The 16,678-nt window shown below is 50.5% G+C and overlaps 1 protein-coding gene across 2 annotated transcripts in view; it reads left to right on the top strand.

The window, feature by feature from the left end:
- The first annotated feature begins 4,917 nt into the window (after positions 1 to 4,917).
- The window catches only part of RAB43 (RAB43, member RAS oncogene family), a 30,174-nt gene continuing 18,413 nt past the window's right edge, over positions 4,918 to 16,678 (top strand). The window contains exon 1 of one of the 2 annotated variants that reach the window (XM_053898571.1): positions 4,918 to 5,268. In XM_053898571.1, the coding sequence (XP_053754546.1) occupies positions 5,065 to 5,268 (204 nt within the window). In that variant the 5' untranslated portion in view covers positions 4,918 to 5,064. The remainder of the gene's footprint in view (positions 5,269 to 16,678) is intronic. The other variant, XM_019430973.2, reaches the window with a different exon arrangement.

Genomic DNA, 16,678 nt, shown 5'->3' with positions numbered 1-16,678 from the left:
CATGCTCCGGAGGGCTCCTAGGAGTAGCTGGGAGTGAGTGTCAGGACCAAGCAAGGGGGTGACCCGGTCGGTCAGTGCGTGGCCTGCTTTAGGAAGGTGTGTGGAGCTGGGTGTGGAGACGGGAGGCAGGAGCCAGGCCAGGCAGAGGCTGGGCAGAGACTGGCTGGGGTGGGGAGTGGCCGTGTGGGGAAAGGGACAGAGGACGAGGAGAGGGGATGTGACTCGGGTGAGGGCACCCTGCGTCCTGGCTTCCCCAAAGGAGGGGTGGCGCGGTCCCTCCTCAGTTGAGCCCCTGGCTGAATGTGTGGTTGGGGTTGGGGCTTTGGGGGCCCCCGGGGGGGGGCGGCCAGGGCCAGACTCCACTCTGGGACCTAGGACCCAGCCCCAGCCTGGTCCGGGACAGGGGCTCAGGAGCCAACTTGGGACTTTGAGTGAGTCCCTCTAGGCCCCTGGCCTCACTCTCCCTGTTTTCAAGCCCAAGACGTTGTCCCAGGGTCTGGCAGTCCCATGGTGCGGGCAGAGGCAAGAGAGGGCCCTCAGCACAGCCTCTGGGGGCCACGTGGTGGCCCGGCTCAGACCACCCAGTTAGGGGTTTTTCTTCCAAGGGCCACATGCAAGCTTGGGGCCGCCCTGCATTCAAGGACACCAGGAAATTCAAACAACAGGTATCTCTCCCTGGAAAAGGTCACAGAAGAGACTGCGGTGTGGCCCCTCTGGAACGCCCAGGGCTCCAGGCCGGCCTCTTGTCATTCAGTTCATGGAATTCACAGGTTTCGAACCTCTGGGACAGTCAGAAACAGGCGTCGCTGCTCCTGTCCTTCAGTTTCCAAAGTCCCTCCCAGCTGGGATGTCCTGGTGGCTTCCCAGGATGCAGGCAGGACAGGAATTCGTGTCCCACGTCTGAGGAAACTGAGGCTGGGTAGAGAAGCACGTAGCACAGGTGTTACTGGCTGAGACGGACCCAACCCCAGATTTCTTCCTATCCTGAAGGCCCTGGCTACTTGTCTGCCAGGGGCCCCAAGGGGGAAGATCTGTGCATGTCTCCCACTCTAGGCCTGTAACAGCAGAGGAACTGGCTTGGCATGTGTGACCATTGGTGGGGATGTGATTCCCTTGGCCCAGTTCATTGCTCAGGGGCAAAGGAACCAGTCTCAGGAACCTTGATTTTGTTGACAAAATCTGTTTCATGGTTTGGCTTTGGCTCTGCCCAACATTTCCAGAGAGGCGATTTTTCATGGATACATTTCCATAGACCTCCTTCCCCTTTGCTTATTCCTTGTTTTCCTGAGCAAAATGTCAATATTCCTCTTGTTTTGCTTTAAGATTCGACACACCAGCCCCACCCAGGCCTCAGACCGCCCTCCTTTTCCTGCATCACCCCCCCACCTCCCTGCACTCTGCCCCCTGACCCTTGTGCTCCTGCTCTTGAGCAATTTATAAACAAGAAGGAGATTAAAATCTTTCTCCTCTGGCCCTGGATACCTTGGGCTGCTATGAGAGGGCCAGGCCTGTCTCAGAGAAGCAAAGGTGCTGGTTTTGATGCTGCACAGACTGCCCCGTTCCCACCCCCACCCCATCCTCTACTACTGTCCTCCTCCCAAAGCCCCAAGAGAGGATGGAGTAGGGGTGTGTCATCCTCTGCTCACAGGAACTGCGAAGTGGTGACAGCAGGAACCCATCTGGGTACATCAGGCCTTCCCTCACTTCCCTCACTGGGCAGGCACCACTTAACTAATGAGCAGAGACAGGCCCCCTGGGAGATTTGTGGCAGCAGCATGCCCCTTCAGGCATTTTCACATCATGTCCATCTCCTTCATTTCTCCCCACCTCCCCCTGAAAATAAGTGTGGCGGGAAGGTCTCCTGCAGGACTGAGCAGGGCAGAGTTCCTGCACAGGGTATTTTTTGCAAGCTTCAGAGCCTGGGTTTCCGCCTAAGCATGGTGAGGAGTGGTGAGCTCAGGGCTGATCCCACCAGTCCTTCCGGCAGGACCCTGGAGGATTCTGTGAAAACTGGAAGGTTGGAGGGTCTGGGAAACAGGGGAGGGGCTTCCTGGCAGGGGAACAGATGATTATGGAGGGGTGGACCTTGAAGGTGTGGGTGTTCCAGAGGGTCTGGGCTCATCACTGACATTTGAGCAGGGGGAGTGACCTCATAAGAGCCCTTCCAGCAAGCCTATTTGGTGGTGGGGGACTGTGGGGACTAGAAGCTGGCAGGGGAGAAAGCCAGGGCAGTGCTGGGTGGGGCACTGAGCTGGGTGTGGGGGTAGCAGAGGGGGTGGAAGGGCAGCATGGAGTTGGTAGAGGTTGGCATAGGGGTGCTGAGACCCAATTGCTCCCTTATTTCTAGGCAAAGCCTCAAGCGTGAAATGGGTACCATCAACGGAAGCAAGGGAGGCCTGGGGGTCATTTGACCAGTGTTTATAACATTTTGGGGTTTGGGGAGGGGGGAAAGAGTGGGATGGCTGCCATTTTTTTGGCCACCAGGTGGGTTGAGGGCTGCCCCTGCGAGGGAGCCTTCCCAGTCCTCAGCCATCACCAGCCCAGTCCTTGCTGCTCTGTTATATTCTAATAATGTGCACCAAGCACTCTTTACTAACGCAGGGTATCACGGTTGGTGTCTGGTCTTCTTTGTGGTGTTTTCTCGCCTTCGTGTATGTTGGGGACACATTTTTAGCACTAGCCTGGGCACTGACAAGTAAAACTCAAGATGGTATTGTTAGAGGCTGTATATTTTACCAAAGGTGACAGTGGAAAGAAAGATAAAGATGAAAAAGGAACGGAGGGAGGAACTAAGGAAGAGGGAAGATGGCATTTGTCTCTCTAACCACTGGGAGGAGTTCTGATCCACGCTGTGTGGGGGTTACAGTGCATGCTTCAGCATGTCAGCTAGGCTGGTGCCCCCCCATGTGACAACGGCATAGTTAAAACTCAGCATTCCCCCTGCCCCCCCCCCCCCCCAGCTGTAAGAATGTTAAATTCTTGACCTATTTTTTAAAATTTGGGATGTGCATCATTTCACATTTGGGGCATTAAGTGAGACATCATAAAACATTTCTAAATTTGAATTGCTGTATTTCAAATGTGCATAATTCAACTTCAGATAAAATGGCACCCGGCTACTCAGAAACTTCCCACCAAAAAAGAGGAAATGCGGATATTTTTTAAACAGCTTTATTGAGGTGTAACTTAACACACCATCTTCCCCACCCATGGTAAGTGTAGTTTAAGGACTTTAATACATTTCCTGAGTCATGCAGCCCTCATCGCAACAGTCTGGTTTTAGAACCTTTCCATCACCCTACCAAAGCAAGTGGTGGCTGGGCCTTCTGGCAAAATCCATAGCAAGACCAACATGCCCCCACCCCACCCCAAACCAATTCCAGGCAAGGCAAATGAAAAGGCCAGTTCAGTTCATCAGCCACTCATCCACCCCACCCTGCAACTGTTGACATTCTTCCTTCCTCTCCCGGTGCTTCCAGCAGCTAAGCCTTGGCTCAATCCAGCTCCTGGGCTCACCTTTCCCTTCCCTGTCTCCACCAGTGGCTGTGAGTAGCCACTCAGGGCTGGAGCAGATGTTATTTTCTAGAGTTCTAAGCTTTGACATGCCCCAGTTTCCCAGAGCCAACCCCAGCATGTGGAAGCCCTCCATCCCATATCCTGTCTCCTTCCACCTCAGGATGGAGGCTATTTCCTGCCACTCCAGTCTGATGTAATAAAGCTGGGCTCCCAGAATTGCTTTTCCATGGCACTTTGGGGGTTCCTGTCTGGCACTGTTGGGTATTTACCATGGGAGTAGAGTTCACACTGTTCCAGAACAAATTGCTCCTCCAACATCTCCATGGGTCTGCCTTTGCCTCCTCATCCAGTCTCTTCCCCACTTGGCCAGTAAAGCTGGTCAGGGATCCTCAAGGTACTGGCCCTGGTGGACTTGCCCTCTGTGGTCTCCTTAAGCCATGGAAAAGCCCTCTTTCCTTTTCTACTGGGGAGGGTATGGATTTTTGTCTGCTTTGTGGACTGAAAGGAACAAAGGCCCTAGAACAGTACCTGAACCATGGTAGGCATTAACCAAATTTATTGAACTAAGTAGAATTGGAGGGCAAGAGTGTTCTCAGTTCCCTCCCATCTTGGTGGTCGGGAAGCCCTTTGGGGGGATAGGTCCCATTTGATCTATTTTCAGCTTCTTATAGACATTTGGGTTCCATTTCTCCAAGGACCCCTGGTTTATGGACCATCTTGGCAGGAGCTGATCTGCCCTTCCATAGAGCTCCCCACAAACCTCCCATGTTCCTCTGCTCAGGCCAAGTGTTTGGTTCTTTTTGGCTGGGTCAGGCCCAAAGATCCTACCGTTGCCTGGAGCCTGTTCCTGACTGCTTCTGCGAGCGGGCTGACTAGCGGGACGGCGGGGGGCGTGACGAGTGCTGGGGGCGGTGCTGCGGGCGGAGTTAGGTTGTGGGAAGGCTTAGGAGCGGTGCTGAGGGGGTTCGTCCACCCGCCTAGGGCCGCGGCGAGCGCGCAGTCGGGTTGGGGGCGGGGCCGACAGCGATGCTGGGGACGGAGTCTGGCTGGGGGCGCGGCCAAGAACGGCGCTGCGGGCGGAGTCTGGCCGGGGCGGGGCTGAGAGCGGAGTCTAATCGGGGGTGTGGCTGAGGGCGGAGTCTGTCCTGCAAAGTGCTGAGGTTGGAGTGGGGATGGGGGGGGCCCGATGTGCTGAGGCTAGAGTCGGGCTGGGGCCGTGCGGGGGGCGGAGCCTGGCCGCGGCAGGGCTGAGGCCGGACCTGAGGGCCGGACTGGCCGGGAGCTAGCAGAGGGCCGGCCGCGAGCTTTGCGGAGGAGGGACCGGGCGAGTCCCGGGCGGAGCCTAGGCCGGTGGGCTCCGGCCTGGCCGGGGGCGGGGCGGAAGGGCGGAGAGGCGGGGCCGGGGCGGGCCCGGGTTGGGGCCGGCAGTCGGCTGCACCCCTTCTTCAGGTGTTGCGGTGGTTCCACGTCGCCTGGCGGTCCGTAGCTTCCGTGAGCCCGGGCTGCCCCCAGCGTCCGGAGCGCCGGCCCTTCGGCTCCCGCGCGGCCATGGCGGGGCCGGGCCCGGGCCAGGGGGACCCGGACGAGCAGTACGATTTCCTGTTCAAGCTGGTGCTGGTGGGCGACGCGAGCGTGGGCAAGACGTGCGTGGTGCAGCGCTTCAAGACGGGCGCCTTCTCCGAGCGTCAGGGCAGCACCATCGGCGTCGACTTCACCATGAAGACGCTGGAGGTCCAGGGCAAGCGGGTCAAGGTGGGAGGCCCGGCCTGGGGTCGCCGCGCGGGGGGTGGTTTGGCCTTCTCTGACTGCGGCGCGGCCGGGGCAACGACGGGCACTGGGGGTCGACCAGGGACCCCGGAAGGCGCGCTCCCCCAGCGGGGGCAAGGGCTGGTTCAACCCCAGACCGCAGCGAGCGCCCCGGATTGTTCTGAGGTTCTGACAAACCCCTTTCATTTCCCCTTACCCTTCCTCCTGTAGTAGCAGGCCTGGGCCTTAGGGTCTAGGTCAGGTTCAGTCCTCAGAGCGCCGGCCTTGGGGTGTGTGTGTGCGGGTGTGGGTGTGTGTGTTTGGGGATAGTGTGGGGGAGGAGTCCCTGCCCTCCCGAGCTCACACCCTGGGGGCACTTTGCTCCAAAATAACTTCGCCGGTGGAAGGCAGCAGAGCGCCTCGGAGTGCGGGGTATAGAAGGGCCCATGGTTGGCCTGACCCTTCCCCACCGCGATCGAAGGCCCTAGCTCGGCCCCGGGCTGGGAGAACCCGGCCAGAAAACTACCCCTTCCCCCCTCCCTCCACGACTAGAAAGGATCAGGAAGTAGTTGCTTCTAGGACCGGAGGGCCAAAACTTTTTGTCAGAATTTCCGGCCTGGCCACGCCTCCCTGCAGTCTCTTTGTGGACCTGGTGGTGGAACTTTACTCGACTAGGGCCAGCACTGGGTCCCCTCCCCCATCTGGAGTTTGATAGAAACTGAAAAGTTCACAGATACCGGAAGGTGGGGGAGAGGACCAAACTTTGGCAATGGCTCTGAATAGAAACAGCAGGATGTAGTTGCCACAATGTCCTGGCAGTGGTTTGATAAATAATATTTGTGATTAATGAATCAGAGTTTTCTTAACCTGGGTGCCAGCTCTCCCTAATAGAGTTAGGAGATCGTGGCCAGGACCGAGCATTGTTTTTGCCCAGTAACTTTACTTAACTGAGCTGTGCAGAAATCTTTTCCATTCTTTCATGGTTTTGAATTCACATGATCTCCAGGACGGCTCTTAAGAGCACCGGGCAGGGGCGGCACAGGGCAAGTGTTTTCTCCTGTTATCTCTGTGTTTTCTAGAAGATGAACCAGAGTACTGAAGTCCCTTGAGGCCTGATGCTCTGGTGCTTTGCGTCCCTGGGCCGCTGGAGCCCTGCTCATGTTTGCCTTTTGCCAGGGTACTTCGCTCTTTGTTTCTGCAGAATTGGGATAATTTGTGGGTGTTGCCTACCTCCTGTCTCTCCGTGGAGAAAAAGTAAGCCAACAAACTTTACATGACCACAGTGCCCCTAGAATGGATGTGCCAGAGGAAGCAGAAACTCCCTACCTGAAGCGTTTGTTGTTTGTTTGTGTGTGGTTGTTGTTTTTAAACAGTCTTTTCGGTTTCTGTGTGTTTTGGTTTCTTTCGGAGAGCAGAAAAAAGGAGCAGCGTGTGGCAGGCAGCTTTGAGTCATTATTTGGGACCACCCCTTTGGAGCAGATGGTGAGGGAAAGGGCTGTAGGATGGGTGGGGTGTGTCTCTGGATGAGTCTGTGCCCTGTGATGATGCCAGCAGCCACAGGGAAAGCGGAGTGCCTAAAATATAGGCATAAATAGCCGTGGTGTTCCTGTGAGCTGTCGGCCTTCTCCTGCACCCAAGTGTTTGTGGTGACTGGGTGCTGACGGTGGTCAAGGAGGGGGCAGTGTGTTTCTGTTTACCTGGTGTGATAACAGCCTGTGCCCCGGTGGAGCCCAGGGTGTACTGTGTTCCCGGGCACAGGTTATGCAATGCAGCGCGGGCAGTTTGTGATTTCTTTTCCTTATGGTCACCTCCTCATTCAGAACAGTATGGGGATGGTAAAACCCCTGGGTAGTTACGACGGCTGTTGTGACTCACAACGTGGTAGTTGAGAGTCTGTTGTGTGCCAGCTGTTTTACAGCTGTGTGTGTGTGTGTGTTTAATGTTTATTTATTTTGAGAGGGGGAGGGGGCAGCGAGAGAGGGAGAGAGAATCTCAAGCAGGCTTTGCGCTGTTAGCGCAGAGCCTGACGTGGGGTTCCATCTCACGACTGTGAGATCCTGACCTGAGCCAAAATCAAGAGTCAGATGCTTGACTGCCTGAGCCACCCAGGCACCCCTACAGATGTGTCCTTATTAACCCTGTCTGGCATAGGACAGGCTTGCCCCAGGGCACACAGCAGGTAATGGTAGCAGTGGGAATTTTCTTCCACTGTTTCAGTTTCCACAGCACTGAGGTCTTTCCCCTTACACCAGACTGCTTCTTAGAATCTGATTGTTTGGAGTGGGAAAGTCTTTGGCAATTATTTATCTCTTCATTTTGTAGTCAGAGAAACCTGAGGCCCAGGATGCTAAAGAGGCTTTGAATTAAAACTGAGCAAAAAAGACTACAAAAAACACAAAAAACTGTGAGCAGTAGTGGGTGGGGGACTTTTGGGGTTCTACTGACTCAGAAGGAGCAAGTCACTTTTGCTTTCTGAGTCTGTTTCCTCATCCATAAAACACCTAGGAGGTGTCTTTTTTTTCTCCCCTCAAAAAACTCACCAGGTTTATTAAAGTTTAATTTATGCTCCTTAAACATTTCCCATTTTAGGTGTGCTGTTCTGTCAATTTTGACAAACGTATACAGTCCCATAATCACCCCCACAATCACAATATAGAATACTTCCAGCGACCCAGAAAGTTCCCTTGTGTCCCTTTGTGTCAGTGTCCTCCCTTCACCCCAGCCCCTGGCAATCACCGATCTGTTTTCTGTCCCTATAGTTTCAGCAATGTGATTTTAACTGGAACCTTTGGTGAGCTAGATTTTATTGTTATTGTTCCTGCAGAAAGTGTGTCCGTATCAGGGATTTAGTTTAAAACCTTTCCAGGGGCTGTTGGGGTTCCAACAAGCATCCAACATGATCTCCCAAACCTCCTCTCCGTGTGCCACAGGCTTTTGTTAGAGCTCCAACAACCCAGAGATAGATCACCCGGTGTTTTTCCAGCCCCTCTGAACGCCAGTGCTAGGCAGGGCAGCTGGGGTGGGGTACTGCTGCAGGGGTGAAGGGGGAAGGCCGAGGGGCTACAGGTTCTGGCTTCTCACCCAGCCAGAGTAATACTCCTTTTATCCACTTCTGTATTGAGGGTCCACTTGTTTCTATTTGACTGAAAAGTTCTGCTAAAAACTGTTTGAAATGTCACAGATCTAATCAGACTTCCTTATTTCTATAGTCACTTCCTGTTGCAACCACAATAACATCCAGACTCCTTACCTGAGGAGGTGGGCCCCCGTCTACCTGGGCTGATTTCATGTCCCTCCCTCTGTCCCTCACTTGCTGCTGTCTAGCCTTGCTAGCCCTTTCTGCCTTGGGGTCTTTGTATCTGTCCCCCTGCCTATCATACCGTGTTCCTGTATCCGCTTGCTGCTTCATTATTTGGCTTCCACTGCAAATGCCTTCTCTTCAGAGAGAGGCCTTCCCTGACCTTCTAGACCCTCTCTCCCATTACAGTATAAGTTCATAGCACTTATTAGGACTTGAAATTACCTCGTTTGTTGGTCCCCTCCTGTACGATGTGTATCAGCTCCTTGGAAGCACAGGGATCTAGTCTGCCTTATGGGCCTATGAGTCCCTAGCACATTGTTAAGACACATGATGTGCAGTACATGTTTGTGCATTGATTTTTATTAATAGAGGGGAAGCTGAGGCCAAAATAAATGAAGTGACCAGCATGCCCAAGGCTACACACAAGTCAGTGGCAAAACCAGGACTTGAGCCCAGGGTCTGCCTGGGTCCCAAGCCTAGTGCTTGTTTTCATACTCAACACCTCCCTGCCTCCCCCACCCGCCCCCCATCTGAGTCCCTCTGAGTTCATAATAATGACCCTCAGAGTCTGCAAGTTAATGAATCTAGTAAAAATGCAGTTGCAGCCACCGCACTTTGAGACAAGAATGTGGACTTGGGCATTTCATAGATTTTTCAGTAATAAGGGTTGAAGCCTCAGTGAGTTCCAGCATGTTTGTCCAGTAACAGAACATCTAGCCAGCCTTGAACAGCCCACAGAGCCTGCTGTGCTGGCTAGGAAGGCACCTTATGGGGTGACAGGTTCCTGTGCCCAACCTCATGGGGATTCCTGAGGTGCTGGCTATGCAGGTTGAACTTCAAGAGTGAACCTGGGGGCGCCATCTTGCACACCGTGCAGTCTCTGAAAGAGAGCACTGGCTTAGGAGTCTGAAGGTCTGAATCTTCCATCCAGCTCTGGCACAACCGTGGCGAATTCCTTTTCCCTTCTTGGAGCCCATGGCTTGCTTCCTCATTTTTGAGTTGGGACTAATGATCTTTGCTTGTTTCTTAGGGCTGTTGGAAAACTATGGACGTACTTAAAATAGTGTAAAAATTCCCCTTACATATTTTTGAATGGATGATCCATCCACGTGGTCCAGAATTTCAAAATTTCGAAGACATAAAAGGGCATACAGTTAAAAAAAAAAAAAAATCTCCCTTTGACCCCCAACTCTGTGGTGCCCTCTAAGAAGAGACAACCAGTGTTACTCATTTCTGGTCTATCCTGAAAGTGACGTTGCGGATAAAATCAAGGAATTGCAAATATGAGGACTTACATTATTATTGCTGTTGTTACCATTTTTCCTCCTCAGAGCAGACAGGTGATTTCTTAACTCGCCCCTCCTCCACCCCTCACTCCCCACCCCGCCCACCTCACTGTCCCCCAGGAAATCTCAGCCGGTTCTAAATCCTTAAAACATTCTGACCGCTCCTCTACTCTCTCTTATCTGGGACAATACAAAGGCCTGTTATGTAAACTCGTTTTGCAGATCACTGGGGACACAGGCCTCAAGTCCACACACAGAGGTTAGCCTTGTCGAATTGTACCCCCTTTATTCAGCTCTCTGTCGGGTTTACTCTCCCCTTGTTGGGGAGGTTGCCAGATCTCTCCTTCACAGAGGTAAAGTTTATGCCCTTGGGCCTGGGCCTCCAGATTTCAGGACCTTGGGCCTTGGCTCTCAAGCTTCCCCGGGCCCTACAAGTAATCTTTGTTTTTGTAGCCTGGCACTTCCAAAAGAGGGGGCAGGGGCAGGGAAATAGGCATTGCCTTCTTTTAAAGTTTGCATCCTCGGTCCTTCCAATCGGGATTTTGTGGTTCGGATCAGGTGCTTTTCCTACTTGGGTCATATTGGTTGGACTTTTTCAGTTTTGATCAGAAATAGCAAAAGGACTGTTAGATAAGAAAGAAGTACTGGGTCGTGCTGGTTGTCCGAGGAAATCTGTTCTTGATGAGAATGACAGCTATCCCTGTTGCAAAATAAACCTTGCTGAGGTTTCTGACCGTCCTGAGGCAGCACGTGTAGCGGAAAGACCGTGGAACGAGCTCCAGGAGCAGACCCACGCTGCTCCTTAAGATTTACCACCTTGGGGCGCCTGGGTGGCGCAGTCGGTTAAGCGTCCGACTTCAGCCAGGTCACGATCTCGCAGTCTGTGAGTTCGAGCCCTGCGTCAGGCTCTGGGCCGATGGCTCGGAGCCTGGAGCCTGTTTCCGATTCTGTGTCTCCCTCTCTCTCTGCCCCTCCCCCGTTCATGCTCTGTCTCTCTCTGTCCCAAAAATAAATAAAAAACGTTGAAAAAAAATTAAAAAAAAAAAAAAGATTTACCACCTTAAAATCTTGGCTTTGCCACGTAGCCCTTTAGGCGTGTGATGTCACCTCCTCTTACCGGCTTCACCCTCAAACCCTGCAAACCCCTTCGCTTTAGGGACATGGCCCATTGCAGATCATCAGTAAATGGGTGCTGACGTTGGTATGGAAATCACCTGGGAGAGAGAGCGAGCGAGTGATGTGGCGAGTCAGGAAGCTTGGGTGCACAGCGGACCTTACGCAAGTCATTTCACTGATCTGTTACCCTGTCAGTGAATGCAGGAAGGATCCCTGTCTTACCTACCCATATGGGGTTTCTCCGTGGCCACCCTGTGAGAGAGACCCTTATCTTACAGAGCAGGACATGGAGGCCTGCGGGTGACAGATCTGAACAGAACTGAGCCTTCTGGCTCCCGGTGCTTCTGCTCACTGTTGGCCATGCCCTCCCCTGCCCCCCTCCTGGTAGTACCCGCACCAACACCACGCACACGCAGAAAGGTTGGGGAGGAATGAGTTCAATATCTGGGCTGTCATATATCACTTGCATTTCACACTCTTCGTGTGTTTTGATTAGCAGTACCGAAGCAGCATCCTGATGCCAGGTGCTTGTTACACAAATCCTTGTTAATTCAGATGAATTGGGTGAAGTGGTGCATTTGGCTGGTACGAACAAAAGAAAAAGCCTATCTTCTAGAATGGCTTACAAAATGCGGTCCTGTTGAACACATAGCGACAGAACCCAAGCAAGGACTGTTAGAGGATCCCTCCAGCCCGCTGGGAGGGATTAGTAAGTGAAGACCATTTCTCATTAGCAGCTCCTGTATATACACCACGACACACATGGACTTCTCTGATCTTACTTGCTCTACTGTGCCTCGTAAGCCTCTGTTTCCCAGATTGGAAAGAGGCGAATTTAACCCGAGATGAGGTGTGTGAGCATCGGCGGTTCTTAGAGGTTTTCTCACCTATTCGTCAACGTTTGAGGTGACAGCATCCCAAATTTGGAGCGTGACTAAGGAGCGATGTGCCTGATTTGTAAAAAATAGCAACCCCAGAACCTGATGTGTCCACGGGTGCTGCGCCTTTCAAAAGAGTCTCCTTGAAAAATTGTACACGTATTTCCCAGATGTTTAACCAGCTGCGATGATCCTTACTCAAATTCTTCAGAATGTACAGATCTTTTTTTTTTTAAGTTTATTTATTTATTTTGAGAGAGAGAGAGAGAGAGAACAAGTGAGAGAGGGAGAGAAAGGGAATCCCAGTCTCCTCACTGCCAGCACAGAGCCTGATGTGGGGCTCAAACTCATGAACCATGAGATCATGGCCTGAGCCGAAATCAAAGAGTGGGACGCTTAACCGACTGAGCCACCCAGGCACCCTGCAGCTCTTACTTTTGGCAGGACTTTCAGGGATGTATTTGAACACCTGCCATAGTGTTAAGCACTTCTTCAGTCCAAAACGAGGTCTGACTATAAAATCACAAATCTGGTGTATGGCAGGCCAGGGGGCTTGCCCATGTGCCCTGATGGCAACTGCAGTGTGTGTTGGGCAGTGATAGGTCATTGGAGTGTGTCCCGTCTTGAGACAACCGCTTTTTAAAGGGATGCCATTCATCCTTTTTTTTTAAGTTTATTTATTTTGAGAGAGAGCACGTGCACATGAGCGGGGGAGAGGCCGAGAGAGAGAATCCCGAGCCCAATGCAGGGCTCGATCCCACAAATTGTGGGATCATGAGCGGAGTCGAAATCAAGAATCGGACGCTTAGCCAACTGAGCCACCCAGGTGCCCCGGGGATGCTGTGCATCTTGATGTGAGAGGCTCACAGCTGATGGTTAGTGGGTTACGGTTGCTGATGGTGAGGATGTTGGACCATTTCACTGAAAAAAATTTTTCTTATAATTTCAAGCCAGGTAACCTCCACTCCTGCCATTTTCATGCCCGAGAAGGGTAAAAATCCAATAGTTTTTAAAATTAAAAATATTCCGTTTACATTTTCTAATGAAAAACTTTGATTTTTTAAAATTTATTTAACTTGTTTTTTTATTCTTGGGTTTTAACTCTCTAATGGATACACAAACAGTAGGTGATTTCGTGATGAAAAAGTGGATCAAAGCCGTCAGAATAAACTTCAGTTCGCTAGCTCTGAATTGTACATATCTTGCCATGTTTATGTGATAGATGAATTACATAGAAAAAGATCAATTTTATAAAATACATGAACATTCTTTGAAATACATAGAAAAGAGTCTATTTTATTATTGAAACCACAAGGTAAATTAAATACCTCTGTGTGCACTCTGACTCTAGGGTTTTCTTTGGGTTATTTTCCCCAGAATAAGCCCTTGATACGTGCTGACTGAGTGAACGAGCAAGTTAGTGAGAGGGAGGGAAGGGTAGAGAAGGAGGGAGAAGGGAGAGTCTTCTAAGCGGGAAAGGGTGACGGTGGGGCTCTGCTTGAAGAGTGGGGTTCATGCATCAGCTGAAGGGCTCCTGGCCAGGGAGGCGAGTTAAATGACTGATGAGAGCAGGAGACCTTACGGGGAACTCCATTTTTGTTTTGTTTGATTTTATGACTTTTGAGAAATAGTACCACCACAGCACAAGTTGATGGGGAAAGTTTTATAGACTAGTTTGCTAAAAGGCCTGATCTCTTGGGACACCTTGGTGGCTCAGTCGGTTAAGTGTCCGACTTCGGCTCAGGTCATGATCTCGTGGTTCGTGAGTTCGAGTCCTGCGTCGGGCTCTGTGCTGACAGTACGGAGCCTGGAGCCTGCTTCAGATTCTCTCTCTCTCTCTCTCTCTCGCTCTCTCTCTCTCTCTCTCTCTCCCCACCCCCCACTTGTACTCTGTCTCTCTCTCAAAAATAAATAAACACTAAAAAAAGTTCAAAAAACAAAAAACAAAGCCCGATCTCTTAAAATTTAATTGGCAAAGTTGGGCTAATTTGATGCAAAATGGTCACACAGTTGGTACTTTCAAGCCTAACATGAAAAACTCATTAAGTATTAAAAGGACTCCAAGCTATAGAATTCCCACTAGATTCTTCTTTTTACCAGTCAGGGTTTCCCCTGCCTCTGAGCAGGAGCGTGGTAATGGATGGAAGGCCGTGGCTATTAAGATGCTTTGGGGCAGTTTGCTCTGCGTGTGTGCACATGTGTGTAAACATCAACAGATTGTTATTTTGCTTTACATGAGTTGGCCTTACTGGACTAGCTTGTCTAAAGTAGCGTTCTACCAAGTTCCTTTAAAAAAAAAATCTTTATTGGGGTGCCTGGGTGGCTCTGTCAGTTCAGCCTCTGACTCTTGATTTCAGCTCAGGTCTTGATCTCAGGGTAGTGAGTTCAAGCGCTGCGTTGGCCTCCACCCTGGGTGTGGAGTCTACTTAAAAAAAAAAAAAATTCTTGGGGGGAACCTGGGTGACTCAGTTGGTTAAGCGTCTGACTTTGGCTCAGGTCATGATCTCACAGTTCCTGAGTTTGAGCCCCACAGCTGTGCTGACAGCTCGGAGCCTGGAGCCTGATTCTGTGTCTCCTTCTCTGTCCACCCCTCCCCTGCTTACACTCTGTCTGTCTTTCTCTCAAAAATAAATAAACATTAAAAAAAAATCTTGGGGTGCCTGGGTGGCTCAGTTGGTTAAGCGTCTGACTCTCTGGTTCAGCTCAGGTCACGATCTCACCGTTTCATGAGTTCGAGCTCTGCATCGGGCTCTTTGCTGACAGTGCAGAGCCTGCTTGAGATTCTCTTTCTCCCTTTCTCTCTCTGCCCCTCCTCTGCTCACATTGTCTCTGTCTCTCTCAAAATAAATAAATAAACTTAAAAAAAAATTGAAAAAAAAGTCTTTACTGAGATATAATCCATATCCCGTAGAACTCCCGCATTGAAAATGTTCAGTTCAGGGTGGTGATGGCGTGTACTCACAGAGTTGTATAACTGTCAGCACACTTAATTGCCAGGTATTTTCATCGCCCCAAGAGACACCTTCTACCTGTTAGCAGTCGCTCTTGTTGCTGCCTCCCCATGCTCCTGGCAACCACCTGTCTACTTTCTGCCTCTATAGATTGCCTGTTCTGGACATTCTGTGTAAGTAGAACCCACAATGTGGCAGGTATTCCCGCATCTAGCTTCTTTCGCTGAGCATAACGTTTTCGCGGTCTGCGTTCCTTTATATCCTTTACTTGCCTTACTTTTTTTTTCTTCCTACCACTTACCACCACCCCACATCACACGCTTTCTTGTTGGTTCCCAGGCCCGGGAGGGAATGTGAGCTCTGCTGTGTCCCTATTCCACTGCCCGCTCTCTGTTGTTGAATGAACTGGATGAAGCCTTCTGCCCTCACTGTTCAGTGACTGCCTTTTTCCACGTCACGAAGTACGTCTTTGCCTTTGGCGGATCCAATATTTGTCTGTCTCCCATGCTACCCTCTAGTAGTTGGGAAATCCATATACCCTATTTCTACTTATCTTGTTAAATGTTAAATGCGTATTCAAACTTATATTTTTCTACCTGCGGTCTAGAATCAGCATTTATTTCTTTGACCCTAAGAGTACAAGAACCTGGCACATTCTCCCTGTGTGTTTATTGCCTCCTCATCCCCAATTTCCACGTTGAAATCATCTAAAACTTGCGTGTCAGATCATTGTTGATTTTTTTTTTTGGCATTATGCATTAGATAGAAACAGTATGAATATTCCTATACTTCTGAAGGCCTAAGGAATTTTTTAAAATGTCTCTCATAAGCTCCTTCTTGTCATTTTCCCTGTTCTCTCCTCCAGAGCTTGCATGGGACAGGAGCTGGAACTTAGGGTCTCTTCTCCACATCGCTTGCCTTCTCCTCCACTTTAACAGCGTTGTGTTCTGTTGTGTTGTATTCTGGACAAAACCTGGGCTCCACCTTCTGGCACAACGATTTCCTTTTGAGCTGTATCTGTTCTGATCATTCATCTCTCGGTTTCTTTATTTTGACAAATACGATTTTCGTTCCCAAGATCTCTAGCTGGTTTTTTTCATATCTGTAATACCTTCATTCTGAGGTTGTTATTAATACTCTCATTTTCCCTGACTTTTTACTGTGACAACTTTCAAGCGTAACAGAAAGGGTGAAAGAACACAGTAAACCGTGAAACTGTCCTCCGCCTGGATTCAGCCACTGTTTGTATTTTGCTGTGTGCCTTATCTTTCTGTATATGTAATATAATTTTTTTTAATTTATTTATCTATTGGGAGAGAGGGCGAGCGCACCAGCAGGGGGAGGGGCAGAGAAAAAGAGAGGGAGAGAGAATCCCAAGCAGGCTCCACACTGTCACCACAGAGCCCAGTGTGAGGCTTCAACTCACGAACTGTGAGATCATGACCTGAGTCGAAATCAAGAATTGGGTGCTTAACCGACTGAGCCACCCAGGCATCCCTCTTCCTAATGACTTTCTTTCTTTCTTTTTATTTATTTATTTATTTATGTTTGTTTGTTTGTTTGTTTGTTTAAATTTACATCCAAATTAGTTAGCATTTAGTGCAACAATGATTTCAGGAATAGATTCCTTAGTGCCCCTTACCCACTTAGCCCATCCCCCCACCCCCTCCCACAACCCCTCCAGTAACCCTCAGTTTGTTCTCCATATTCATGAGTCTCTTCTGTTTTGTCCCCCTCCCTCCCTGGTTTCCCATCCCTTCCCTTATGTTAATCTGTTTTGTCTCTGAAGTCCTCATATGAGTGAAGTCATAGGATGTTTGTCTTTCTCTGACTAATTTCACTTAGCATAATACCTTCTAGTTCCATCCACGTAGTTGCAAATGG

Source organism: Panthera pardus, unplaced genomic scaffold (genome assembly GCF_024362965.1).
Source record: "Panthera pardus isolate Hobbes unplaced genomic scaffold, ASM2436296v1 HiC_scaffold_8, whole genome shotgun sequence".
Taxonomy (NCBI): domain Eukaryota; kingdom Metazoa; phylum Chordata; class Mammalia; order Carnivora; family Felidae; genus Panthera; species Panthera pardus.
The sequence above is the reverse complement of the archived record's forward strand: the minus strand, read 5'-3'. Positions and strand labels throughout refer to the sequence as shown.